Source organism: Bicyclus anynana, chromosome 3, assembly GCF_947172395.1.
Source record: "Bicyclus anynana chromosome 3, ilBicAnyn1.1, whole genome shotgun sequence".
Classification (NCBI taxonomy): domain Eukaryota; kingdom Metazoa; phylum Arthropoda; class Insecta; order Lepidoptera; family Nymphalidae; genus Bicyclus; species Bicyclus anynana.
Genome location: NC_069085.1, coordinates 17,045,722 through 17,071,942, shown reverse-complemented (window position 1 = coordinate 17,071,942; position 26,221 = coordinate 17,045,722). Strand labels below are relative to the sequence as shown.

The window sequence follows — 26,221 nt, the reverse complement described above, 5'->3', positions numbered from 1 at the left end:
TCAAAAGTATAGTATGCACTAAACTTGCGAGGCATACAGCTGGTGCAGTGTACAAAACATATTGCAGCATGGCTATTATACCTGCAGCTTCAGAAGTTAGGTGCATAGGCCATACTATACTCATATATTAACAAGGTTGAATTTGTTTGGGCCATTGTGGGCAATTAGTCATTCTGAAGTACTAGGTATACATTGCTTATTTATTTGAAACCTGAACAAGAATGATGAACAAAGTGTTTCTTATTATGAAAACATTTTCATTTACTCTGCCTTACAATTACAAGTTGTGGTGTTCATATTCACATGCCGTAAAATTGTTAATACTAAAAAAAACAGTTTTTTTTTGTACATACTTCCTTAAAATCTACTGAATAATAACATGTTAAATTGTAAGCAGGTTGCAGTTTACAATCGTAAGATAGATTATAATCTAACAGTATTTACAATTTTATGGTGACATATACACTGACCAAGCAACTCAACACTCAAGGATCATTCTTATAAATTAAGACACAATCTTGTCTTATGTATAAATTTCTTTCTTAATCTCTTTTCCTCTAGTCCTTGTTGAGCTAGTTGGGGGCTGTCTATACTATCGGTCTACAAGGCTATATCTCACAAATACAATAATTATATACAAAATATTTTGTTTTAGTTAAGTGTACAAATAACAATGCAAAAAAACTTATTTCAACAGTTCACAGTCTCCTTCAATCTAGTCCTATAATTAGCAGCCCTATTGGATACTGCATTCACCAAAGATTTGTCATTTACTAAATCCAATATGTCTTCATAGTTTGAGTTTATCAAATCCAGTGCCTTGAGTAAGTTCTCGTCAGAACAATTGTCCAGATAATTAAATATGAGTACACTCAATGAAGTCTTCATTTTCTTTGAGAAGGCCTGTAGCTCCTCTTTGTCATCATTTTCAAAGCTCGAGCCTCCGTTTTGGTCAAACCTAGCTATAGAACTTAAAGTCTTCCACATACTATAGCTCTGTAGGCAATACTGCTCATAATCACACAGTTCTCCAATTTGTAAAACTCTTACTATTGTGCTCGCAGAATCTATAATATCAACTAAATCCATATCAATTTCTTTCTGATTGACAAACTTGTTTTCATAATATGAGAAAACTATAGATATGATATTGACAACATCTGATTTATTATCACTGAGTACTTCATACGATTTATCAAATCCAACTAAATTTAGTGTGATTTGTAAACTTATTATTAACACCCTTTCTAATTCATCTCTGTCGCAACAATTTTTCTGTTTAACTGCAATCTCTGTGAATGCTGCCGCCAGGGATGTGATTGCCTCGGAACAGACGAAATGGCCGAAAAATTTTGTCCTGTTTATACCTGTGTTACAGTAGGAACATATTGTGTTAAAGTTTTCAAGTGCTGTTACTAACAACTCTTTGTTTGAAGAGTTCTTTAATATAAAGTATAGAGCATTGGAATATCCGACTTTAATAAACATATCGATCCAAATTGTTATGTTTTCCTCCGCTAGGAAAAAGCCAGAGTTTATAAGACGTAGCAACTGTATTATCGTCAAACTGTCTTCAGATTTTGCATACTCTAGCAACATAGGTAGGAAATTGTTCAGTTTTAAAAGGGCTTCCGCTGCTTCTTTCTGACAACACATATTACCAATTATTCCTATTAGAACTTCAACGATTCGAGGAGAATCAATGATAGGCCAAGCGAAACAGAACAAGTTTAGAACGTCGTGCTTTTGTAAAAATAACACAACATCTCGTTCGGCTGTCATGTCCCACAGCGTGCAAAGGTCTTCCTCGAAGCTTTTTTCTTTCATTTCATCCTTTAACGTGTCCAAGTTAGCGAATTTTAGTAACAACTTTAGAACAAATCTTTCGCTGTACGCCGTATCTCCGATAACATCACCAGTTACTGTATCTTCTTTGTTTTCACTACTCTCAAAATCCGGTTTCATTTTGTAGGTATAGAAAATGAGTAAATGGCTCTGTTTGGCAAATATTAAAAATATTATCGATAAAATAAAATTAATAAACACAACACTCGATAACCATCGTGCAATTTCAAAATCCAAATGACTTATTTATGACAGTGACACTGACTGACAATTGGCAGATTGACAATAACAACACACAACCACATTCAGGGTTGCCATCCTTTTTCTTTTGGCCACAAGCAAATATTTTGGCTCTCAACATTTCAAAAATCAACAAATAGTATTTTTTATTGTCTGCCACAGATTAATCAATAATAATTAATATATAGATGGAGCGTACGGAACACGACGGTGTCGTAGTCGCTCCAAATACAAAATTCAATAAGTAATACATTCTCGAGTCAGTACGACACGAACCCTAAGATTACTGTGTGTTATTGTATGATTGCACGAACCGTCGCATCAGTAATGTTCAATACTGTTCAAGAAAAATGGCGTCATATGTTTTTAAATATTTTTAAAAAGAAATTAGATGGAGTATTTTTTATTCATTATTATATTCATAGATTTATGATTCGGTACAAACGATTATATTAATTTACTTATTTGTCGTTAGTGTTCAATTTTGAAATACAAATTATGAAAAAAGTTTGTTTAAGCGGTTGTCAAGGAGACGTGACGTTTGTTTTTTTTATGGGTTGCACCGGCTTCACACGTTACTTGTAAAGACTCACTCTGGTTACTCTTTGTTGTCTGCTCTGCTTATAAATTGACAGCTAAACCTAGACTATGTCAAATAGACAACTGTCTGTCTGAGTCTGCGACAACCAGACATACCTAATTTTTTTATAAATTTACTACAAGCTATCATGCGGAATCATGTCTCCAGTCATCATACCATTTTTCTTCAACATCGTGGTAATAACGACTTAAAAGTTCTACTAAAGCCGCGAATTGGTGACTGATGACAGATTCTCTATATTCTCTAACAAATCGAAAATATTTAAAAAAACGCTCTATAGTCCACAAGGGCCTGTACCCTTGAAACCTACAATCTTCCAAACTCCCAAAGCAAACACTACCTTTATGGTAAAGTTCTATGGTAGAAGCACGGGCTGACGAATTTTCAACCTTCCTAAAATGAGGAATGTCAGACCAGTCTCTCCGTACATTCATTTTTTACCCAAAACGACCCTAAAGCCGCTCCAAACATTGCAAAACCGGTTTCTGCGACAAATCACGGGCGCACCGTGGTTTGTACGCAATAACAACCTCCATAGAGACTTAGATTTACCTTCAATAGCTAGTTACATGAAACAGCTCTCTCAAAACTATTTCGACAGAGCTGCCATCCATCCCAACCAACTAGTGGTTGAGGCCTGCAACTACACTCCCAACCTGAACGCTAACTTCAAGCAGAGGCGTCCTAAAAACGTCCTTTACGATCCAGACGATGACATGACGACCGACAATGCTTCCCGGGCAACACAATCACAAGCAACACAGCGTCTTCGCCGGCGAAGACGAGGTCCCCGATATCTAACGTCACCCGGACGTGGGTTTACTAACTAACGATCTCGGGGGCGTCCGGTCTGATTCACTCAGGTCACGGTTACACCTTCCCGAATGGCCCTCTAAGCCGAGGTCAGAGTCTCATAGGAGACGCCCTTAGAGAGCCGTTCCGTCCTCTATCTATATATCAACCTTCGGGTCTCATCAGGCGATGCTTTTGCGCTCGCCCAAACCCCCCGGTGACGCCGTAGTGGTCCCACATGGAGCCATCGGCACTTACTCAACACGAAAAAAAAAACATTTTTTAACATAATATGATAGTATTGGGTTTAAATAATAGAACTGTGTTGTAAAATAAAACCTTTAATTCTGTATCTTAAGATTATACCTGAAACAACAATGTCTCTAGCGGATTTAACAAGCATACAATTTCTACCAAGTTTTATTAAGTTATTATTTAACATATTATTATATGACATTTAACCTTTTTGGCATAAACGACCCGCCGCCATTTTGATTTTTTTTCCAAATCGCTGTGCACAATCAAAGTCGTATGTGTGTGTGTGTGTAGGTAGAGGACACATAGATGAAATAAAAATTGCAAGGTAAATGGTACTCCAAAATGTCACCTTCCCGAGATATCTAATGACATATAATACTAGCTGACGCACGCGACTTCGTCCGTGAGGGAATCGTTTCCTACCATTTTCCCTTAAAATTAAAAGACCGAACAAAATGGCGGTGGGCCGATTATGCCAGTTTTCATACAAAATAGTTCAAACTTCTACAATACAAAAAATGTATTAATTTTGATAAAAATTAGAAGTTGGCTTATATTATTATAACTTGTTTTAGGACTAAGTCCAAATTAGTTTTGAACACTAATTATACAGTACAGAATACATAAGATATTTAAGGCCCCTGACACATTTTCCATCTAGAATTGTATGTTCTTATATCTATAATTCTAATAAATAGGTACTATTTAAAATGAGGTAGAGTCTGTCATAAAACCTCTAGCTTTCTGCCTCATTCATTATAGCGGGTATTCTTGACCTTTTATCCATGGTATCTATAGGCTTGACGTAACAACATGTTTCTTGTAACAAAAATGTCAAGATAATTTTTCCTTTCATTATAAACATACAGCAACGAAAAATTGTTTTCAGGGATCATTTAAATACACACATATTTAATGCGACATAAAAGAATAGAAGTTCATAAAAATGGAACTAACAAACTCACTGTATGGCAACACCACAGTTATTGTCATTATCACAAAGATCTCATAATTATAGAGCAACCAATAATTATTGAGTTTCTTCGGATTTTATTCAGATTATTAATTAACACCATTCCATGTGGGCATGATTTGTATAGTTATTAGGATAACTTAGTTAGTCAGAGATTATTAAAGGTGGTAGAATCTTTACAAATAGTCAACTGACGTGTCAAAAGTGCTTGTAAACTGAGCCTACTTGAAATTGAATTTTGAATTTAAAATCATAGTGGAAATTTGGATAATTATCAGACAAATTACAATAAACATCATTTATTAGATGATGACATTGACTTGAATTTTTTTCAATTTAATAAAATATGTAAATCTTAAAATCTTAATACCCACAACAAGTGATGCTTACTTCAAAGCTAGATAGTAAGTATTTTTATTAAATAATATAAATATTCATTTTTATTATTTAATAAAAAATAATTTATTTATGTTAGACACAAGCAAATAATTTAAATAAAAAAATTAAAATATCATCCTCTTTAAAATAAGTACACATGTATAGAACAATCAATTCAAGTGAAATATGAACTATTATCAAGTAAGTTGCAATCTCAAGTGCATGACAGAACACAGGGTTACCATATGAATGACAGTAATAATTTGACTACAGCACTCTCATTTATTTTCTACTCATATAAGTCACACTATACATATATATGTTACGCTCAGTAAGCGGAAAAATAGCTCACAACGCGTTGTGATCACAGTAAAACATCCACATGGCGAAATTCGTGTTATGGCTCTAATGAAAACGCGCACGTGTTGTGGCAATCACAAAAAGACCAAGTAGCGAAATTCATGTTGTGGCTGATCAAATAGTGAAAATTAACTTCTGATCACATTGAAGGCGGTGCCAAGCCAGTGGCGTATTTATTAAAGCCGTTAGTCGCCAAAGTAGTGTGCGTAGTAATCATATAATATTCCATACGCGTCATGGCTTTTCTTCATTGCCACAACATTTCGTGCGCGTTTCCATTAGAGCCAAAACATGAATTTCGCCATGTGGATGTTTTACTGTGACCCCAACGCGTTGTGAGCTATTTTTTCGCTCACATAAACATAAAGTGGCATCCATTTAACGTTACAGTTTATTTAAGAAGCCAAGCTATCTTTGTCTATTGTATATTTTTTTATTACCTGTGTAATATTATTTTACTTGTGTCAGGAGTCAATAACCTTTTGAAAACTACACCGTCACTAACTGTCAGCCTTCACTTTGGCTGGCGGCGCATCATCAGACTGATCTTGCTTCCGCTTCCTATTCTGTTTTCCTTTGAAGTTCTTACCCTTATTATTGTGCTTAAACTGTTTAGTATTTTTGCGCCTTTTCGACATTTCCTCGATAGACTTATCTAGGTATGCAGTTTCCTCTTCGCCTTCCAGGAGTCGGAAAACTACTTCTGACTCCCCAATTTTGATTTTTCCATCTGGAATTTTTTCCATTATCTCCTTAGCAAAGTTTTCCTGTGCCATGCGCACCCAGCCTTCCGAATCGCCGACTTTGAAATCGACGTATGCGACTGTGCCTTCTGGAATAATAAAAACAAATGTGTGTTTTTAAGTACTTCACTTTGAGATTTAACAATTCGACGTACTGTCAAGCGATTTAGCGTTCCGGTACGATGTCGTGTAGAACCCGAATTGGGTGTGGATTTTAATCACACGTCTAACAAATCAGCTCGCTTCCATTTTAGATAGCGTCATCAATTACCATCAGGTGAGATTGCAGTCAAGAGCTGACTTAAAAAGAATAAAATGAAAAAAGGGCTGGACTCATTACTGACAGGTTGTGGTTCAATCCTCACCTACTGAAGTTGAAGTACCTACCTAGTTGCAGCCTATTCTAAATATTCTTTATATTTAGAATAGGCTGCAGTTATAGTCTGACAATTTAGGCAGTTATAGTCTGACAATAGAAGAGAAAAAGTCATTGTCTAAGCCACCATAAAATTGTAAATACTGATAGTTTATAGATTAATTTGCGAGATTGTGAACTGTAGATAGATTTTGAACCGCAACATACTGCTTACAATTTAACCCATACAAATAGTGTCAAAAACCTACAACGTAACCTAAAGATTACCCCCTGCCAAAATGTGCCCAATGCGGTAAAGAAGTTTTCATTTAAAACAAAGAAACAATTTATTAGTAATAATAAAAATATGCAGTTGACTCTTACAAGTAATAACTTTAACCCTCAGACTAATTACATATTGCACCCAAATTCACAAATAAAATTATCTTATTAACAAATGAACAAACTTAGATTATCTTATACTAAACCCAATTATTTTTTACCATTGAACTACATAAAAAGGTATTTATATGGAGCTCTTTAACGGACAAACATTAAAAATATATATAATATAGAGACAGTTTTTATAATCGCATTAGATCGTTGATCATATACATATACTTTGACATAAAAGTAATGTCTAGCGATGCCGGACCTAATTAAATTGGTCTGAGCTTTAACCTTAAGGACTGAAAACAAGGCTCAATAATGTATCTCTTTACCAAAAGGTTTGAGGGCTTCCTTAATATCTTCCCGCGTCATCTTGTCGTGGCCCTGACTGAAGTGCATCACCGTCCCCTTCGGCAACTTGAACTCCTCCTTCTTTTCAGTTTGCTGAAAGTCATAAATAAAAATTCAAATCCATACTAACATTATAAATATCCGTCCCTTATCTTTTCACAGCTAAACCATTCCAAAGACATAAATAAATTGGACCCTGGGGCAGAACATACACCAATTGTTTCACACAAAGCCAATCTTCCCACAGGATTTATGAAAAACAGAATTTCAAGCAAACAAAGCGGGTGTTTGATAGTCATAGACTATAAACTGATTTTTTGATAGAAGAGGATTTTTTTTAGGTTGGAGGTCGCTACATTAATCTCCTCTTCTTGTTATGTACATTACTTGGTCCACCACACAACTCTTTCATGGTGGATCGCTTTAGCCTTGGTAAGACGTACCAGGTGTTATTAGCAATTTGACAAGACTGTGTGCTCTAGCGTCTGCTTGTGTTTTATTGCGTTTTTTGTTATTTCTTCCTTGACTGTATGCATTTCAAGATATTAATGTCTGGTGTTTCAGTGAACCAGGGAGTGTTCAGTGTTTTAGTGAACCAGAGAGTTTATTCTGCAGTATACTAGGTTCTGGTATCTCTGGAGTATTTCTATATTGGAATGACTGGCTGTGATCCACAACTGTGGTTTTAGAACGCTCTTGTACACTAGTACTTTGTTATTAAGCGATAGTCTAGAGTGACTGCCGAGTAGCCACATTAATCTTGTGCGAATATGGAGCTCTTCACCCTTCTTTATTATGTTGAAATTAGTTTTAAGTAAATTATTGTTATGTAGGTGAGACGTGATAGCCCAGTGGATATGACCTCTGCCTCCGATTCTGGAGGGCGTAGGTTTGCATCCGGTCCGGGGCATGCACCTCCAACTTTTAAGTTGTGTGCATTTTAAGAAATTAAATATCACGTGTCTCAAACGGTGAAGGAAAACATTGTGAGGAAACCTGCACATCAGATAATTTTTTTATTTCTCTGCGTGAAGTCTGCCAATCCGCATTCTGAGGAGACTCGAGCTCAGCAGTGAGCCGAATATGGGTTGATAGTGAGGTGTATAACTGGGGTTCCAGGGCCGACGTTGTACTGGTGGTACATGACATGATTCCATATCATCCAACCTGTTATGGTCAATTAAAAAATGTATTTGGTACTTAATCCGAAATATACCTCTTTGTAATTAAAAAAAAAATATCGAAATCAGACTACTCAATAAAAAGTTATGTGTAAGTAAGTATAGATAAAAAAGTAAGTATACATAAAAAAAAACATCAAATTGTTAAACTGTCTGTCTTTCGTCGGTTGAAAAATATATGCCAGTGGCATGGCTGTAAGGTTAAAAGTAGAAGGGCAGGTTACCTCTTTGTCCTGGTTTTTTTTTTTCTTATCCTTGTTGTCTTTCCTAGCGGCATATTCCTCTTGCTTTTGCACCACATATGCATCTTGCCACAGCACCAGTAGATCCTGTTCCTCATATTTCAAATCTTTTGTGTTCAAAAACTTTTCTGCCTGTGACAATGAATTTTTTGGTTATCAAAAACAATCAAAATAATATGCATTATTCAAAATGTAGGGAAATTGTGTCAATTAAAATCAGTTAAACATATATTTAAATAAAATTGTGATTTTAAAATAATTCTTTACATTTTATTTGGTAATTCGTAGTTTAATTTTATTATTAATATGTATTTGTTGTTGGCTGAATAAATAATTAAATAATCTCTTAAAAAAAAATTACACTAACTGTATTTATTTACACAAAATATTAAAAGACTAACTTTTCTTTAATTTTCGTCTGTCTGTTTGTCTGAATCGATTTTAATGGGACATTCAATATAAGATATAGGAGATTTAACAACATATAAGCTACATTTTATCCCAGAAAAATCCATGGTTAGTGTAGGATTTATGAAAACCTGAATTCCATGTGTATGCAATCTGTCACTTATCCTGTTATAGTAGGTTTCTTAAATAATATATTCAGAGGCACAATGAAATTATCAGCCTTCTTTAATATGACCCAAGTATATTAAACCTGCACTTGGCCATTATATTGGCCATTGTTGGAAGGACTATACATTAAAGTTATACAACATACCTGTTCTTTTGTCTTAAAAGTGGCAAAAACTGAGCCCTTAAAGAGTTTCTTCTTGGTTTGTCTGTCTAGGTATCTCCTCATGATAATATTCTCCACTTCCTCAAATTGTTTGAAGAACTTCAGTATTTCATCAAGGCTATGGTGTTTAGGGAAACCTTTGGCATATATGGTACGAGATGTGAGTTCTTTGCGTCTTTCCTCGTTCATTTCTGGTATCGCCATTTCAGGGTTTCTTCTCACTTTCTTGTTGTCATCTGAGATCTATTAACAAGATATTAATTTATCATATATGACATACAAGTTCAGAGTTGGTCCCATCGAGATGACATTCAGAAACTGTCAAAGTGTACAGAACCTTCACTCCCCTCCACTCTGAGTTTTAGTTGTGTTTAATAACAAATTAATATAAATAAAACTCTTGATAGTTATATTCTAAAAAGATAGTCATCACATTAAATAAATATCCATGTAGGGAACTCCAAACACATTACTTTATTTTATATTTTATATTGTTAACATTCTACAATTTTACTTGGTATGTGAGTAACAAACATCGAGACTTTCACAAATAATAAATAAAAAAAAAAACATTTATTTTAAGTTTTACATGCACTTTTGAAACATCAAGACTATTTGTAAAGATTATCAACGATTCGAAAGTAAGGTTCTGCTGAGACAAACTGGCAAGAAACTCAACAGTTGCTCTTTCAAAAAAATCATATAATATTATAATAATTTATATCAATAAAATTTCTTTCAGTTTTAATTCCTGTATGAAGGTAGAAGCTGATCCAATGGCCTCCAAGCATCTTATCATTAAGGAACTCATCCACTGTGTAGTAAGCTCAACCAACCAAATATTTATTTTAACACATTACTTAAACCATACATTGGCAGGTCCTTAACAGTCTTGGGATCTTGTTATAGAAGAGTACACTCAACCCTATGAAAGATTGTTTTACTCTTTGAAGACAATATGCAGAGAGTAATCAGATTATCAAATACTTTAAATACAAACCTCAAGCAGCCCAGTCGTAGATTTATTAATTGCATTGGCAATAACTTCTATATCAGTGGACAGTTTGGCAAGGCGGTTGAACTTGATGAGTATATCCAGGGGGATCCATCCATCGTCTAACTTCACCTGTTCGCGCAGGAATTTGTCCCTTGGCAAGTTGAGGTCACCTGCAATTTAATAATCTGTGATGACATCATGACCTAATATCAAATGACAATGTATTTTACAACTTCAGAATCGTATTAAACTGAAGAAGGTACACTTTTCAAACATGCATGAACAATAAATCAATTGTTTATAGTTACAATTGTATGAAATAAAACTTTTAAAGTGTTTTTCAGATAGCATGAGTACTGTGACAGTTGCCTTATGACGTTAAAAATACATACTATTATCGTGAATTATGGAAAACTTTCAAGAGTGAAACAAACTGTCACCGTACCCATGCTATTTGAAAAACACTATAAATGCAAGTTATTTATTGCCAAAGGCATGCCAGCAACATCTTTCTCAAAACTACTTGCAAGACTATGACCTGAACTATAGTAGGACTCGAATGGGCAGGTGTAACATAAGCAGTGAAGGATGTGATGATCAATGCTTCAAAGTGATAATAACACAACTCATTAGGGCCCCTTAGATCTACACACCTATCACAATTTCCTGGATCTTGGACGAGATACTCACTAAGTATGCTGAGATATTTATCTCAGCAGTTTGAAGATAAGAAATCAGCTATGTTGGTTTACTTATACACAGTACCAAGTTTAAGAGACCAGACGTCACCTGCTGGTAAGTGATGATGCAATCTAAGACGGAAGTGGGCTTACTTGTTTAGACTCATTACCGAGGGGTAGTGGTTCAAACTGTGAAAAACATAGTGAGGAAACCTGCATACCAGAGAATTGTCTTAATTCTTTAAGAGTGTGAAATCTGCCAATATGCATAGGACATTGCCAATATGCATTCTGAGAGGAGACTCGTGCTCATCAGTGAGCCGATTATGGGTTGTTGATAATGTTAATAAAAATGATAGGTCTATTGATTCCATATACTTAAATTATTATTTATCACTTAGGCAAGAAGACGGTTTCTTCAAGAGGAAACCCTATGAAAAATTAGTACTTGTAAAGATGCGCCCTGCGTTACGCTCTTGCCAGAAACACGTGATATTATTATGCACAGCTTTGCAACTACCATCCTGAGGCTAATTGTTAATCCTTATGTGCCTTAATTTCATCCACAACCACACTGAGCGACAAAAATAGAAATGGTACAATTTCTCTCGACACGCTCTATCACCACTAATACGTACATGTTTACAATACAAACCAAAATAATACTCCACTTGGCGTATAATTCCACTTTCTACGTCAGTCAGTTCCTCGGTATCGTTTTCTTTCTCATTGTTTTCTTGTTCTTTACTTTCAGTAAGCACTTCCTTTTCTTCAGTCATTATTGAATTATTTAAATTACACGCGTGCTGAATGCTGGTACAAATTATGCGCAATTTATTTATTGTATTATAATACAATACGTAATACGTATTACAATTCTGAAAGCTAACATAAAACACGATACTACTATATTTAAGTAATTTATAATAATGGTAAATTAATTTGTAATAACTTCTAAACACGTGTTTTTAAAAACCACATGAACTTGAAAGCAGTGCCGGCATTTTGTTTTTGGTTATTTGAATTTGACTTTGACACTTGATTTTTGTTTTTTTTTAACATAGACTATAAAAATTAGAGAAAATAAATGATAGTAGTGGCCTTAAAATTGGTTTCGCGAAAGCATTTTGTAACTATGGGCCGCACGAAAATAAAGGTGTTCTTTACGCGGATATGACTTGAATTCTAGGTGTTTTTAATGGCCTTTTTTAACCGACTTCCAAAAAGGAGGAGGTTCTACGTTCGGCTGTATGTATGTTTTTTTTTGTACACTTTTTCTGTGTTGTCTATGTTTAATTTGTAGACAAAGGAGCGGAGGGAACGAATTTTTTTTTTTATCTAATTAATACGGGTTCCAAAAATTCTGAAAATTATTTAGCCCAACAGCAATTTGTATCTTCTATCCGCAAAAAATACTATTGATCTACTTATAAATTATAAATAATAAAGGCCTATTTTGGACCCTTTGTAATTGGTGAGATACCGTAGTGATACATTCATTAAATGTGGTCTATAACTTTAAATTCCCCTTTAAGTTCATAGACTACAATTATAACTCGTGCGAATGAAATTGGCACCTGGCTTGTAACTAGCCCTCCTCCCACTTCCCCATACGTAGGCGCGAAGAAGCCTCAAGCCATAGAGCGTTACAGTTACCGTTGCCGTAACGTATCTTTTTGTTGCCGTTTCGCAATAATTTATTCTTTAGTGTTTGGCTAATGAAAGTAGGGACTGAAATCGACTGGGAAATTCAAAAATTCATTAGCTAAACTCTAGTTGTTATTTGTTATTCTTTTTGAACTTTTATTGAATTTTTGTGATCTTTGTTACGTTTTAAATGTTATGCATTTTTGGATTTTTGTTGAGTTTTTGTTAATATCGTTAAGTTTGGACGATTATTAGTAACACTTGTGTTAATTTACAAATAAGATAGGAAAACTATACTTACGAAATAGGGAAACGGTCCTAACAGTTTTAGCTTATCGTGTGGATCTTATAAAAAACTGAAGAAACTCATGACCATGAAAAATTATTATTCCGGTGTAAAATGTGTCCGGTAATTCCGGTGGATCAACCAATAAATAGAACTTTGCAAACAATAAATAGAGATAAGCTACTACTGGTAAGTACAAAGTTCATTATAAAAAATCAAGCAAAACTGTACTACCATTAGTGTCAAGTATCGATGTTTACCCAATTATTTTGACGTTTACCCAATCGGCAATTATCAACACCTGGCAAAAAAAATATTTACTTAACTAATATGTTTTGATTATATACCAAAAGTAAAAGGCTACTGTTACTCGTAATGAATAATATAATGTTGACTAGGTTAGTCAGAAACATGTCTAGAATTTTTAATATATCAAAATCATAATAGGTATAAAATTGAACTAGTAAAGCGAAAACGTTTCAGCCAAAAACTAGGACGAAACGGATGTATTAACCCACTAGGTACCAACTTTTTTCTGTATTGTTCGATATATTTTTTACAGAATATAGACAATAGGGAGCACATGAAAAATAAAATATAATTATTAAACCAAACTAATAATCAAAAAAAATATATATATATTAACCAAATAAAACTGCAATTAACTTGTTTTATATTTGTTCCCAAATGGGAACATTGGGACTTACAACATAAAAATCTACATAATTGAGTTAATATTAATATTTGTTAAAACAGTTAATGCATATGAATTGTGCAAATAAAAATATTAAATAAATGTTTTTCTTTGCACTCAGTAGTCAGTAACATAACAATACCATTTATACAAAATAGTAGATTGTTATACAAGGGGCTAAAAAGACCCATTATATACGAGGTATTTTTAGGGCTTGAGACGTAAGTCGAGGGCCGCCTAAATAGAAACCGAGTATATAATGGGTTTAGCCCCGCGTGTTACACTCTGCTTTTCACTACGATTGCGAGAAAATAAAATAGTTTAGTTCAATATTCAATGATTTATTTAGTTGAAAATGTACAAAGTCTACAATTTTGGATATTATGGGAGATTTTTACCCGGTAACATAATTTCCGACTACTGTGAAGATGGATAACGAGTATATGAGGTAAACGTGGGAGATAATAGTTTAAAAAACTTCTTTCGTAAGTGAATCCATTTGTTGTTGTTTTCTTCACTTATTAAATTTTTCGTAGGTAAGTATTCAAGTAAATGCGTCTGGACTTTGATGGTAACAGATTGAAAATTTCATCCATCTTCAAATTAGAATCACCATTCTCAGTAGATGAAGACACCAATAACAATTAATGTTGAAATATATGAAAGTTACGGTCACAAATTTACAATTATTTTCTGAATTAAATCAAGTGTGTATTATTTGTTTTTTAAATTCTCGCTTTTTAATTTTATTTTTTTCACATGAGAAAAGGGCAAAGGTATTACACCGTAAAGGATGTCCATGTCTTCAATAAATATTAAATAAAAGAATGAACGCATTCCACAGACAAGAACGCTGCATTTATTTCCAATTTCAAGTTTTTTATTTATTTTTCAAAACAATCAGAGCCTTACCTATAATGATTCAATTTTCGAATAAAACCTCCTCCGTTTTATAGTAGGCTAGTACTCGTAACAGACAAGAATTAAAAAAACAAAATTACTTTAGCCCCTAGAGGCTAATATGCTTGTTTAGCCCCGCTGTGGAGTGGTAATATGACAGTGTTTTTGAGCAAGAGTAGTGAAAATATTATTCGTGCCCTCCTCATTTGTGCCAGACTAGATTGCCAAGTGTCAAGTTAATCCGCACGAGCTATCTGCCTATACATTCATAGATTTTTAATTTTAGTAGTATCAGTCTGTATTGTATTCTGTCAGGGTTCCCAACTTAGGGGTTTTCCCCCAGATTTAGGGGATAAATAAGCAAGATGGGATTTATTTAGGGGTATTTTCAGGGATTTTTTTGACTCTTTAATATGTATTTTTAAATTTATATTTGATAATATTAATATTTCTTTCTTGATCTTGCGACTGGCGGTAATTTTTATCCAATAAAAATAATTGTTAAATCTTCCGAATCTTCAGATGAAGTCGTAATCACACTAATATTATATAGGCGAAAGTTTGTGTGTAAGTGTGAAAGTGTGTAAGTGAGTAAGTATGTTTGTTCCTCTTTTACGCTGCGGCTACTGAAGCGATGTGGCTGAAATTTGGAATGGAAATCGATTTTACTCTGGATTAACATATAAGCTACTTTTCATCCCGGAAAAATCCATGGTTCCCGCGGGATTTGTGAAAAACTGAATTCCACGCGGGCGTCCGCTAGTATTTTATAAATTAAATAAAGACTTAAAAAAACATTACTGCATTTTATTTCCAAATCATTATGAATTTCTATTTTTAGGGGTACAACTCAATAATTAAGGCGATTTTAGGGATTTTGAACACAAACTTTAGGGATAAATATTTTTGGGAGTTGGTAACACTGTATTCTGTGATCGATGGTCATAATTTTTAGTTGTTATTGTCACTTGTTTGTTTTGCAAATTTGCAATTGCAATTTGCAAATTGCTACTTGTGATTACGAAGTTAATGTATTAATTTAATATAATAATTTAAATAAAAACTTAAATATATTTGTGGCGTCTTTATTCTAATTTCTAAATTCTATACTTGTTGTTGTCTAAAGTCTGGTAGTTTCAGTGTTTCATTTTTTATAGTTCCAATAGCAATTTTTCTTGGTAAGTTTATTTTCAGATTTACTTAAATCTTAGTAGTAATTATACCTGAATAGTCAAAGAAATCATTATTTTTAGTCAATAACATAGAGAGACTCATATTCAAATTAGGTACTTAATAAATTATTTTAATGTAGGCTTTTTTGTTCTCTACCTAATTATGAAGAAGTCTTCTTCAGAAGTGACTTCTGATCAATGATCAAGTACTAAGTACTGGTTTGCAAAGCGGACTACTGTATTGAGCACTTATAAATCAATAATGATGTTATATTTGTATACTTATTTAGCTTCCTATAATTGTGTTTTAACATTTCAGATGGGTGTGCGCGGCTTAACAACATATATAAATAACAAACGAGATTTGTATCTCAAAAAGTATCATTTACATGATACCAACCTGGTTATTGATGGCCATAATTTGTGTGCCCAGCTGTTTAAAGATTTGAACACTTTTTCAGCGTTTGGAGGCGATTATGACAAGATTGCGTCATATACGAAGACTTTTTTTAAGAATCTGCGAAAATGCAATGTGACCCCATATGTTGTATTTGATGGTTGCCACGAGAGAAGGAAGTTGAGGACGGTGCTCAGTCGCCTTAGATCCAAATTAAAAGGAACTGTTCTGTTGGATCCAGTTACACAAGACTCCCTGAAGATCTTCCCTTATATGCTGAGAGACATTTTTAGAGAGGTGCTTATAGAAATGGAAATTTCCTATACTATATGTGAGTTTGAAGCTGACGATGAGATTGCTGCTCTAGCACGTCACTTAAACTGCCCAGTACTGAGCTATGATTCTGATTTCTTCATTTACAATGTTCTATACATCCCATTTAACATGTTAGAAGCTAAACCAATTCAAGTCGTAGTGGATGGTGTAAAGATTTTTGCAATGGAATGTAAGTTATACAAATTACAACACTTGTGTCAACATTCTGGCCTACAAGAGGAAGTCTTGCCTTTACTAGCAACTCTGCTCGGGAATGATTTTGTAGAGAAGCAGGTCTTTAGTAAATTTTTCAGTCAATTGAAATTGCCTAAAACTAAGAAAAAACTAAATGAAGAACAGAGAAGTATACATGCTTTGCTCAACTGGTTGAAAAATGAAACATTAGACTCTGCAATAACCAAAATCTTAGACAGGTTTAAGGGAAGTCAGAAAAATAAGATTCGCACAATAATAAAAAAGAGTATTGATGGATATTATTCAAATGACTGTAATTCAATTAAATATTTCAATCTACAGACTCATAATGAAGTTACAAAATATGATTTTAAAATGCCTGAAACTGATGAAGACGGTGGAACTGCTGATGATGATTTAGATGATGAAAGAGATGCTGCAAGCTTTTCTGATGCAGGTAGCTCTCAAGAAGACGAACTCAATGTACAGGAAATCACAAAACATGCTTGTAACACTTTACCTGATTGGTTTTCTGACAAAATTCGTAAAAATCTTGTACCAACTTCATATTTAAATTTGTATGCACATCATTTGCATGTTTGTAATCCACAAGCAGAAGATTTCACCAATGAGGATTCTTTTCTCAATGTTTTACCTATTTTACGATATGCTTTTGACATTTTGACAGATTTTTGTCATGACAATTGTCTGTATTATAGCAGAGAAAGCAGCAGGTACACTAAATTATTAGTTGGTAGAGAATACTCTGTTGAAAGACCTCTTGATATGTCTTATGAACAACTCACAAATGTGCAGTTGAAGCAATATTTTAACAATTTTCTTGATATCAAACTCCAGAATTTGAATTATGCTCTGATAGAGCAGTTGCCATCAAATTTTCAACTTTTTATGATATCAATTCTTTGGTGGATTTCTAATTGTCATGTACCAGAAGCACACGTTCATAGCTTATTCATGTCATACATTATGTTACAAGTGATTGATGAAAAAACTGGTACTGCACGTGGTCACTTTCACTTTAATAACAGACATGCAATCAAACTTCAAGTGTTGAGACAAGATGCAGCAGAAAGTATAGAAATAAATGAGTTATATTTGAATAGAAACAAAGTACAGTACGAAGATTGTGTGTTAGCTGCCAGTGTACTTCTAAAACATTTTGATATAGATGCTAGTATACTTAAAAAGCCTAAAAGTTATGATATTCAGAAAATACATTCGTTCGCCCAATTCCAATGTGCATTACAGCAAATTAATGCATTAAACACCTTATGTACTTCACCATATGAAAGTACAATTTGCTATAAAAGTTACAGTGGCACGTTTATATATAATATTGCATTACAGTTGGAAAATCAGTCTGACCCTGAAGCGTTTCTGGAACAGTATATTAAAGGTTCTACTACTGTATTAATGTTTTATAAAAGTATTTGTAAAGTTTATAAGGAGCTGGTGAAAGAAATGAATATACAAACAGAGCAATCTCAGTCTCGGAAACGAAAAAGGGGCCGTTGGAATACATAATAGCCAGCAATACTGGTAAACTATCAGTAATTTAAACTGTCAGCACATAGACCTCATGTTGAATTTCTTAAGGGCAGGTCTGCTGAGGTCAGAGAGCTAATCGGTCCTTAAGTACTATTCCACCTGTTGTCCAAGGTATGAGATATGTTTACTGTTGTCATAACATGTGTTCCTAGGCATAGCTGGGCATTAACTCGTTAATCCGTTAATCGTTAATTAACGAAGTTAACATTTTGATTAACGGATTAACTTTTAAGTTAACTTTTAAAAATGTTAACGGACCCGTTAACTTCCGTTAATATGCATAAGTCCGTTAATCGTTAATCTAATGCCTACTATTTACCGCGCGACGTTATTAACACGTGATTAACACGTTTGATGGTTTAGACAAGTAAGAAATTATGAAAGATTTTTTTTCAAAGAAATCAACAAATTGTATATTTATGTTAAATTTATAGATAAAATCAAGTTAAAGCAAATTATGGCATTTTTCCCCAGTGCTCACCTTTATTTTTCCAATGGGGATCTCACACAATGATATTAACCAGTCATATTAACGGATTAACGATTAACGTTAACTTGCGTTAATTCTTCCGGAATGTAACTCTTTAACATTTAACGAAGCTAACTTTTTTTGTAGCGGATTAACGATTAACGAAGTTAACTATTTGATTAACGGTGCCCAGCTATGTTCCTAGGGTTGCCAACCGTACTACGTACAATGCTATACTTAAATTGTGTACGTCAACATACATATGTGTATAATTGTATAGTATTGTACTATATTTCGGGTCTGTGTACTGTTGAAGAAATACATACATATACGTATAGTAAGCAAAAATACTAAATTTTCTTACATTTATTTTCGACAGAATAAATATCGTGTAGCGTATCTGATCATCTATCAACAATAAGATAGATTCTATCTTATTGTTGGTGTTCATTAATTTAAATGTTTTATGTGTTTGTTTTTAATGTTTCACTTAAATATGAAAAAAATACTATATTTTTGTTAAAAAATATATGCAATTATTGTGTACCCCTCATATTTTTTTTTGTTTAGTTAGATCCGTTAGTGATTGGTCGCTATAAACTAAGTTTTTGGTAGTAGTAGTCTTGGCGGCAGACAACGACAGTCGACTGCAGTCGGCGACGTCACGGCGGCAGACAACGGCGGCGGTCGACGCCGGTCGACCGCCGCCCTTTGTTGCCGCAGCGACGTCGTCGACTGCGGTCGTCGGTAGCAGTTGCCGCTCGTGTAAATGAACCCTAATTAATATACATTGGTTATTACTGTTCACCACACAACACTTTCACAGTGCATCTTAGCCTCGTCTTACCAGGCGTTAATAGTAATTTGGCAAGACTGTTTGCGTGCTCTAGCAGTCGGCTTTTGTGTTTTAAGGCGTTTTTTGTTATTTCTTCTTTGACTGTCGGCATTTCAAGATATTCATGTGTCTGCTGTTTTGGTGAACCAATAGGTTCTGGTTCTGGTATTAAATTCTCTTCTTATATCAACCTGTAGTTTTTTTTGGATCTAACTCGTTACAAGCCTAAAGCCTAGTTCGGACTACTTTAGCATATTAGTCGAGTAGCGTACTAAACTACTTGCTACTGCCCAAAAATCGTTTCCTACTTTGTTTGAGTATAGTTCACAAATAAGTGGTGGTTAGCAAGATAAACAACCTACAACGCAATATAAGTGAATAAACTGATTAAGCTGAATAAAATGGTTTTAATAGAAGAAGTGGCTGAGGAAAGGGGAACGCTCATCCCCGGCCCAGGCCTACCCTAACCACCCGGCAATTTGCTTATATCTAAAAAAATCTTTATAATTCTACTTTAATAATTAAATCATTACTATAACAAAATAAGTTTGCTACAACGTTTTACGACATTTTTAATTCATCTTTAATTTGTCCACTATGGGGACAAGCTAGGATCGTTGACCATACAGCCTGACTTAAAATTGGTTTGTTTGTTCGTTTTCTTGTTTATTAAGCTTGTTGGTAACAGAAAATAATACAGCTTCAAATGTTACTTCGCCGCTTTGGTCCACCAGGGAACATTTTGCCCTAGAAATAAAAATAGTAGATTTTTATACAAGGGGCTATAAAAACCCATTTCAAACGAGGTTTTTAGGCCTAAATAGAAACCGAGTGTATAATGGGTTTAGCCCCGCGTGTTACACAATATTTTTCACTACGATTGCGAGAAAATAAAATAACTCGGTACAGTATTCAATGTTTTATTTTATTTGAAAATTATTGAAAATGTAGGTACAAAATGCTACAACTTTGGATGTTTCGAATTAATACGGGGGCATACCTACCTGGGTTCTCTGGGACGACATTGTATGGGCCGTTGGGCATTCCCCCTTGTGTGAGATTAATAAAACGAATGGGTACGAACATGAATCAATAAAAGAACAATTTCATAATTGTTTCTTCGCAATTAATGAACTACTTGCTACTGCTATTGCGTCTACTATTTCGTCTGGTTCGGACTTGTTGAGCCGGTGAACTAGTGAGCGTGGACGAGTGATGGGAGGCACTACTCACCTGTTAAAATGGAGTAAAATGGATTGATTCCACTAAAGACTAACCTACACTACTAAATTTTTCATTGTTCAAACACGCTTGATCATCATCATCATCATATCAGCCGATGAACGTCCACTGCAGGACATACCTAGGCCTTTTGTAAGGACTTCCAAACATCACGATACTGAGCCACCTGCATCCACCGAGTCCCTGCGACCCATGTCGTCAGTCCACCTGGTGGGGGGTCGACCAACACTGCGCTTACTAGTACGGGGTCGCCATTCCAGCACTTTGGGACCCCAGTGTCCATCCACTCTTCGAACTATGTGCCCCGCCCATTGCCACTTCAACTCGTTGAGCTATGTCGGTGACTTTGGGTCTTCTGCGGATCTCTTCATTTCTGATTCGGTCACGTAGAGATACTCTTAACATAGCTCGTTCCATCGCTCGCTGTGACTCTGAGCCTTCTTATGAGACCCATAGTTAGCGACCAAGTCAGACACGTTTAGCAGCTAAATTTTACGCTACTCGACCAAACTGCTAAAGTACTCCGACTAAGCATAAAGATTGTTACTGGTTGATTGTTGATGTTGTTGAACTGTAATACTGTCGGGCAGTGGCGTGCACACTGTTCTTAACTAGGGTAGGTACTGTACGTACAATTGTACAAAATAGAAAGCTCTCCTCCTGCTACTCGTATACAGGTTCGTAATAAATTCTCAGGGTATGCAGTGCGTTTATGCATCTGTAATTTGCACGCCACTGCTGTAAGGTAGGTCACTTTTTTCAACCTTACCTTGTCATCTTACATGGGACACTTAGCTATAAATAGACCTTTGTAAATTAAGTACTTTAGTAAAAGAGAGGGAGTTCGATCGTAAAGATTAATCTAGGTTTTTTTGGGATAAGAAATAAATGATAGAAAATATTCACATCGACATATTGCGAATAGGTTGCCTAGTTAAATTGTGGCCAAACACATTTTTCTTACAAGATGAACCATGAACTAGATCAAAGGCAATTTTAATACAGTAAAATTGGGCATATAGCTTTTGTTTGACATATAGGTCTACTTATAACTGAATACCTACCGTATTTTTATATAACATCAATTAACTGTTTATTTATTAAAGCAGGCAATATTTAAGTTTTCAATTCTGTTGGGTATATTATTTAATATAGTTTACGATTTTTACTTATTAAGCAAAGAGGGGAAGGAGATTAAATACATTCAATAAAAAAAATCATCATTTAATATATTCACCGGGCTCAATTTCAGTAGCCAACCTATTTGCAATGTGTCAATGTGAATCTTTTCTATCATTAATTTCTCATCCCAAATAAACAGATGAGGGTAACATTCTTTATGCCGGATCTCGTACTATAATGCTATAAAAATTAAGTCTCAATTGTGTGTAAATTTAATAAAAATATGCCATTTGTTTCCTCAACTGCGTTGCGTCTGTTAGTACCTACTTTAATAAGTATTTTTAAGTTTTTATTTTTAAGTTAAGTTAGCCCTTGATTACAATCTCACCTGATGGTAAGTGATGATGCAATCTAAGATGGAAGCGGACTAACTTGTTAGGAGGAGGATGAAAAATCCACATCCCTTTCGGTTTCTACACGACATCGTACCGGAACGCTAAGTCGCTTGGTGGTACGTCTTTGTCGGTAGGGTGGTAACTAGTCACGGTCGAAGCCTCCCACCAGCCAAACCTGAACCAATTAAGAAAACCTCAATCGGCCCAGGCGGGGATCGAACCCCATTGCGCCACGGAGGCCATCGAAGTAGGTATAAATAATAATTATAACTACGTAATAACTGCCAAGTTATTTTAAGTTGAAAACAATAACAACTTGCATGTTTTAAAATACCTAACAGATAGATACTAAGTACCTACCTAATTACACAGGAAAATTATTACCTCTTTGTCAATAAGCCGGGCCATGAAAACCACAAGATTGTCAAATAAATTAAAAGCTTACGTGGATGAATATTGAGTACTAGCAGAACCCCGCGGCTTCACCGGCGTAGTTCTCTTTCCCGTGAGAATACGCGGATAAAATATAGCACATGTTACTCCCTTATAATGTAGTATTCCATTGATGAAAGAATTTTTCAAATCGGTCCAATAATTTCATAGTCTTTTCAATGCAAACAAACAATCAAGTATATTTCGACTATTGACTTATGTTGCACCAATCTGCATGGTGTTTAAAATATATATTATTATGTCTTTATGGGTCTAAGGTAGAGGGGGAGGGGGGTTTGGGTAAGAGGAGACTAGTGCCAGTCAGTCTTCTAGACAATTCCAGCCGGGGATCGAACCCAGGACCTCCGTTTTGTAAATCCACCGCGCATACCACTGAGCCACGGAGGCCGTCGAATGATAAATGATTATGATAAAGTACTGTACCCTCTGTTGTATGTATTCTTCTGATAGTATCTATATAGATCAGACGATAATGAAAGGCGTTCTTAATTTTTATATTTTTTTATTGATTGTAGGTAGTTTTATGATTTTTTCTTAGCCTTAGCCGTACCATTTGTCGTACCATTGCTAGTACCATTGGTATAACTTTGTTTACGAGTCTTACATACAAGATTGTTAATTTTCTCACCCAAAATGTATAAACCAGTAGCACCACTTACACTTAAGATAATGAATAAAAATCTCATTGGCCAATTCAAAGGTTGGAACACAGGGTATACCCATGCACCCGTTTTGGCATAGACAATAAAGAACCATACTAAATACGATATATAGAAAGAAAATGTTACCATATAACCCACTTTTCTTGAGGGATAATTTCTGTATGATGTGAACAATTCAATGATAATAAATAACGACACAGTTGTATGCATAACATGATTGAGCGCTGGGTGGTATAATTTGGAAATTCTTTCCGGGAATATAAGCTCCTTGTCTATGGCGTATATGCTCCAAAATGCGATAGACACGTAAATTGCTGTTGGGAAAGCAAGGGAGAAGATGGTGTCTTTAATTTGCCGGATTACAGGCGTCTTTTTCGGTGACTGAGCGTTCGTTCCAAAGACGTCATTCAGGAATGCGACGAAGTGGTACACTGTTTGCAAAATCTGAAAATAAAAAGAAAATTCTATTTATTTGTACCTTGTAAGTGTAACTAATCTTATTAGTTTTGGATAAATAAGTAGGTAATGTATTCTTCACTTGCATTTGATCCATTGTTTATGGGACATTTTGTATAATTTAACTTTTTTGTATTCATACCTACTTACAATAATTAAAACTAAGAACTATTGTGTTTCGTTCGTTCGTTAAATTATTTTGCACGCGCAAAATAAACAAGTGAAAGTTCAAAAGAGAATGTTAAAAAGTAAAAGCTGCCTACATACGACTTGTCTGTCGACTATCCATACTCGAAAATATAGTAAATCTCCTAAAATATAATAACCTCGGGTCTCGATATTTGAAGTCGCAATCCTTCATAATGGCTTGACCGATTGTTTAATCAATTACATTGTTTTGTATGTTTGGTAGTAGAAAGTATTTTTCACTCTTCTATGGACTGAGATCCTGCAATACCCATACATAGAGTCCGTTTTACGAAAGAAGTCCCACGGCTAAAACTGAACTAAAATTGATTACCCAAATGACATTAAGATCATGAGCATCATTATGACATTAGCGCCGCGTCTGGGAGACTTCTTTAATGAAAAGGACTTTACCTAATTTTGGAATTCTTAAAATTTGTTAGTCTATGCTCCTACCATAGGTAAGTACGATAGCCAATTAAGGACTTAAAAAGTTTTTGCAATAAAGCAGTTATTGCTTATCAATTTCCATGATTCAGCATTTACAGTTAGATCTAACAATCCCTGAGACCGTTACGAACGTTATCACTTAGATATTACTCACCAAACACCATATAGTTAGAAACATGCTCCTCGATTTCAAAGGAAATCCTTCCATCTCTTTAACAGCAAACGGAAACGTTATATACGTTTGATCGTACCACATTACGAATGTATTTAGTGATGCTACACTTAAATGTAACAACGCGCGCGACATTTTGACCTTTGCAATGAGAATTAAAAAAAATAAAAATTAAAAAATCAAATTCCACCGCACGTCAGTCTATGGTCGCGGCAGACTCGACTCTGTTCTGTTGAGTAATTGAGTATTTGAGTAACCACTTTAGTATGAACGGGTTATTACGTGTACCAGTATCTTTGTTTAATTGACTTGCCTGTAGTTGATAGCAATTAATTACTTACTTGCAGGATGTTTGCGCATTATTTTTTAGCAAGGTAAGTCAATTGTTTCATGTATATTATAGAAATTAATTGTTTAATTCCTTGTTTTTTTATTTACATTAGAAGTCAATATTTTTTTAGTTCATACATCATCATTACATTTGACGGTCTCCGTGGCACAGTGGTATGCGCGGTGGATTTACAAGACGGAGGTCCTGGGTTCGATTCCCGGCTTTGAGGTTTTCTTAATTTGGTCCAGGTCTGGCTAGTGGGAGGCCTCGGCCGTGGCTAGTTACCACCCTACCTGCAAAGACGTACCACCAAGTGATTTAGCGTTCCGGTACGATGCCGTGTAGAAACCGAAAGGGGTGTGGATTTCTTCCTCCTCCTATAAAGTTAGCCCGCTTCAATCTTAGATTGTATCGTCACTTACCATCAAGTGAGTTTGTAGTCAAGGGCTAACTTGTAAAGAATAAAAAAAAAGAAAAAAAGCATTTTAACGGCTCACTATAGGGCTAGTCCTCCCTCCTCTATAGGAGAGGGAACTTTAAGCCCACCACGCACCTCCAATGTGGATCGGTGATAAAATTAAAGTCATTAACGACCACTACCACAAGTTAAGAAAATGACCGTGACCACCAGTTTAACGTGCTCAACGAGGCACGTGGGTGTAACAGCGCCAACTTCCTAATAACGGGCTGAGAATCTTAACTGAAAATTCTTAGAAGATAAAAACCTCATAATAAACAGCCCAGGATTCGAACCCAGGATCTCGTGATTCAAAACCACATCACGTTAACCACTGGACCAACGAGGTAGTTCATACAATTTTTTTTTCAAATCTATCAAAAAGGTTATCCATAAATCGGTTTAACAACCACGGTGGTGCAATACATCCCTGTGGAACACCTTCGATTGGAAAGCAATCATCATAGACTAGAACAGTTTAAAAAGTTTAACGCTTGGAAGTTCGTTTTGATAGCCCAGTGACGTAGTGGGTAATGATCCTACTTTCTGTATCCAAGGCTGTGGGTACAATTTCCACTATTTACTGGAAAAAATTTATTGTGCATATGCATCCTGTGTCTGGGTGGCTGACACGTGTGTTTGTTATAATTATGTTTATATATTCATTATTCATCAGCTATCTTAATACCCA

The 26,221-nt window shown here is 34.9% G+C and overlaps 4 protein-coding genes across 4 annotated transcripts; 1 reads left to right on the top strand and 3 right to left on the bottom strand.

The window, feature by feature from the left end:
* Positions 1-236: 236 nt before the first annotated feature.
* LOC112048894 (uncharacterized) lies at positions 237-2,091 on the bottom strand. Its single transcript, XM_024086596.2, has one exon. It carries the CDS (start codon positions 1,963-1,965, stop codon positions 691-693), a length of 1,275 nt encoding a protein of 424 aa, XP_023942364.2. The 5' UTR covers positions 1,966-2,091; the 3' UTR covers positions 237-690.
* Positions 2,092-3,803: 1,712 nt separating this feature from the next.
* On the bottom strand, positions 3,804-12,149 carry LOC112048893 (la protein homolog). The gene is made up of 6 exons (XM_024086595.2): positions 11,781-12,149; positions 10,449-10,615; positions 9,431-9,691; positions 8,692-8,841; positions 7,268-7,379; positions 3,804-6,279 (listed from the first exon to the last, which is right to left on the bottom strand). Exons 1-6 carry the CDS (start codon positions 11,902-11,904, stop codon positions 5,948-5,950), a joined length of 1,146 nt encoding a protein of 381 aa, XP_023942363.2. The 5' UTR covers positions 11,905-12,149; the 3' UTR covers positions 3,804-5,947.
* A 3,449-nt stretch (positions 12,150-15,598) lies between these two features.
* Positions 15,599-20,515, top strand: LOC112048891 (protein asteroid). Its single transcript, XM_024086593.2, has 2 exons — positions 15,599-15,830; positions 16,144-20,515. Exon 2 carries the CDS (start codon positions 16,144-16,146, stop codon positions 18,274-18,276), a length of 2,133 nt encoding a protein of 710 aa, XP_023942361.2. The 5' UTR covers positions 15,599-15,830; the 3' UTR covers positions 18,277-20,515.
* A 2,783-nt stretch (positions 20,516-23,298) lies between these two features.
* On the bottom strand, positions 23,299-24,983 carry LOC112048892 (androgen-induced gene 1 protein). The gene is made up of 2 exons (XM_024086594.2): positions 24,725-24,983; positions 23,299-23,922 (listed from the first exon to the last, which is right to left on the bottom strand). Exons 1-2 carry the CDS (start codon positions 24,875-24,877, stop codon positions 23,338-23,340), a joined length of 738 nt encoding a protein of 245 aa, XP_023942362.1. The 5' UTR covers positions 24,878-24,983; the 3' UTR covers positions 23,299-23,337.
* Between the last annotated feature and the right edge of the window lie 1,238 nt (positions 24,984-26,221).

Bases quoted from the DNA above. Each gene is read 5' to 3' on its own strand.
- LOC112048894 (XM_024086596.2), bottom strand. From the start codon at position 1,965: ATGAAACCGGATTTTGAGAGTAGTGAAAACAAAGAAGATACAGTAACT.
- LOC112048893 (XM_024086595.2), bottom strand. From the start codon at position 11,904: ATGACTGAAGAAAAGGAAGTGCTTACTGAAAGTAAAGAACAAGAAAAC. The intron at 10,616-11,780 runs GTTTGTATTGTA...ATTAAATTGCAG, and splicing joins CCAAGTGGAGTATTATTTTG to GTGACCTCAACTTGCCAAGG. The intron at 9,692-10,448 runs GTTTGTATTTAA...TCTTGTTAATAG, and splicing joins CTACGACTGGGCTGCTTGAG to ATCTCAGATGACAACAAGAA.
- LOC112048891 (XM_024086593.2), top strand. From the start codon at position 16,144: ATGGGTGTGCGCGGCTTAACAACATATATAAATAACAAACGAGATTTG.
- LOC112048892 (XM_024086594.2), bottom strand. From the start codon at position 24,877: ATGTCGCGCGCGTTGTTACATTTAAGTGTAGCATCACTAAATACATTC. The intron at 23,923-24,724 runs GTGAGTAATATC...TTTTATTTTCAG, and splicing joins TTCTAACTATATGGTGTTTG to ATTTTGCAAACAGTGTACCA.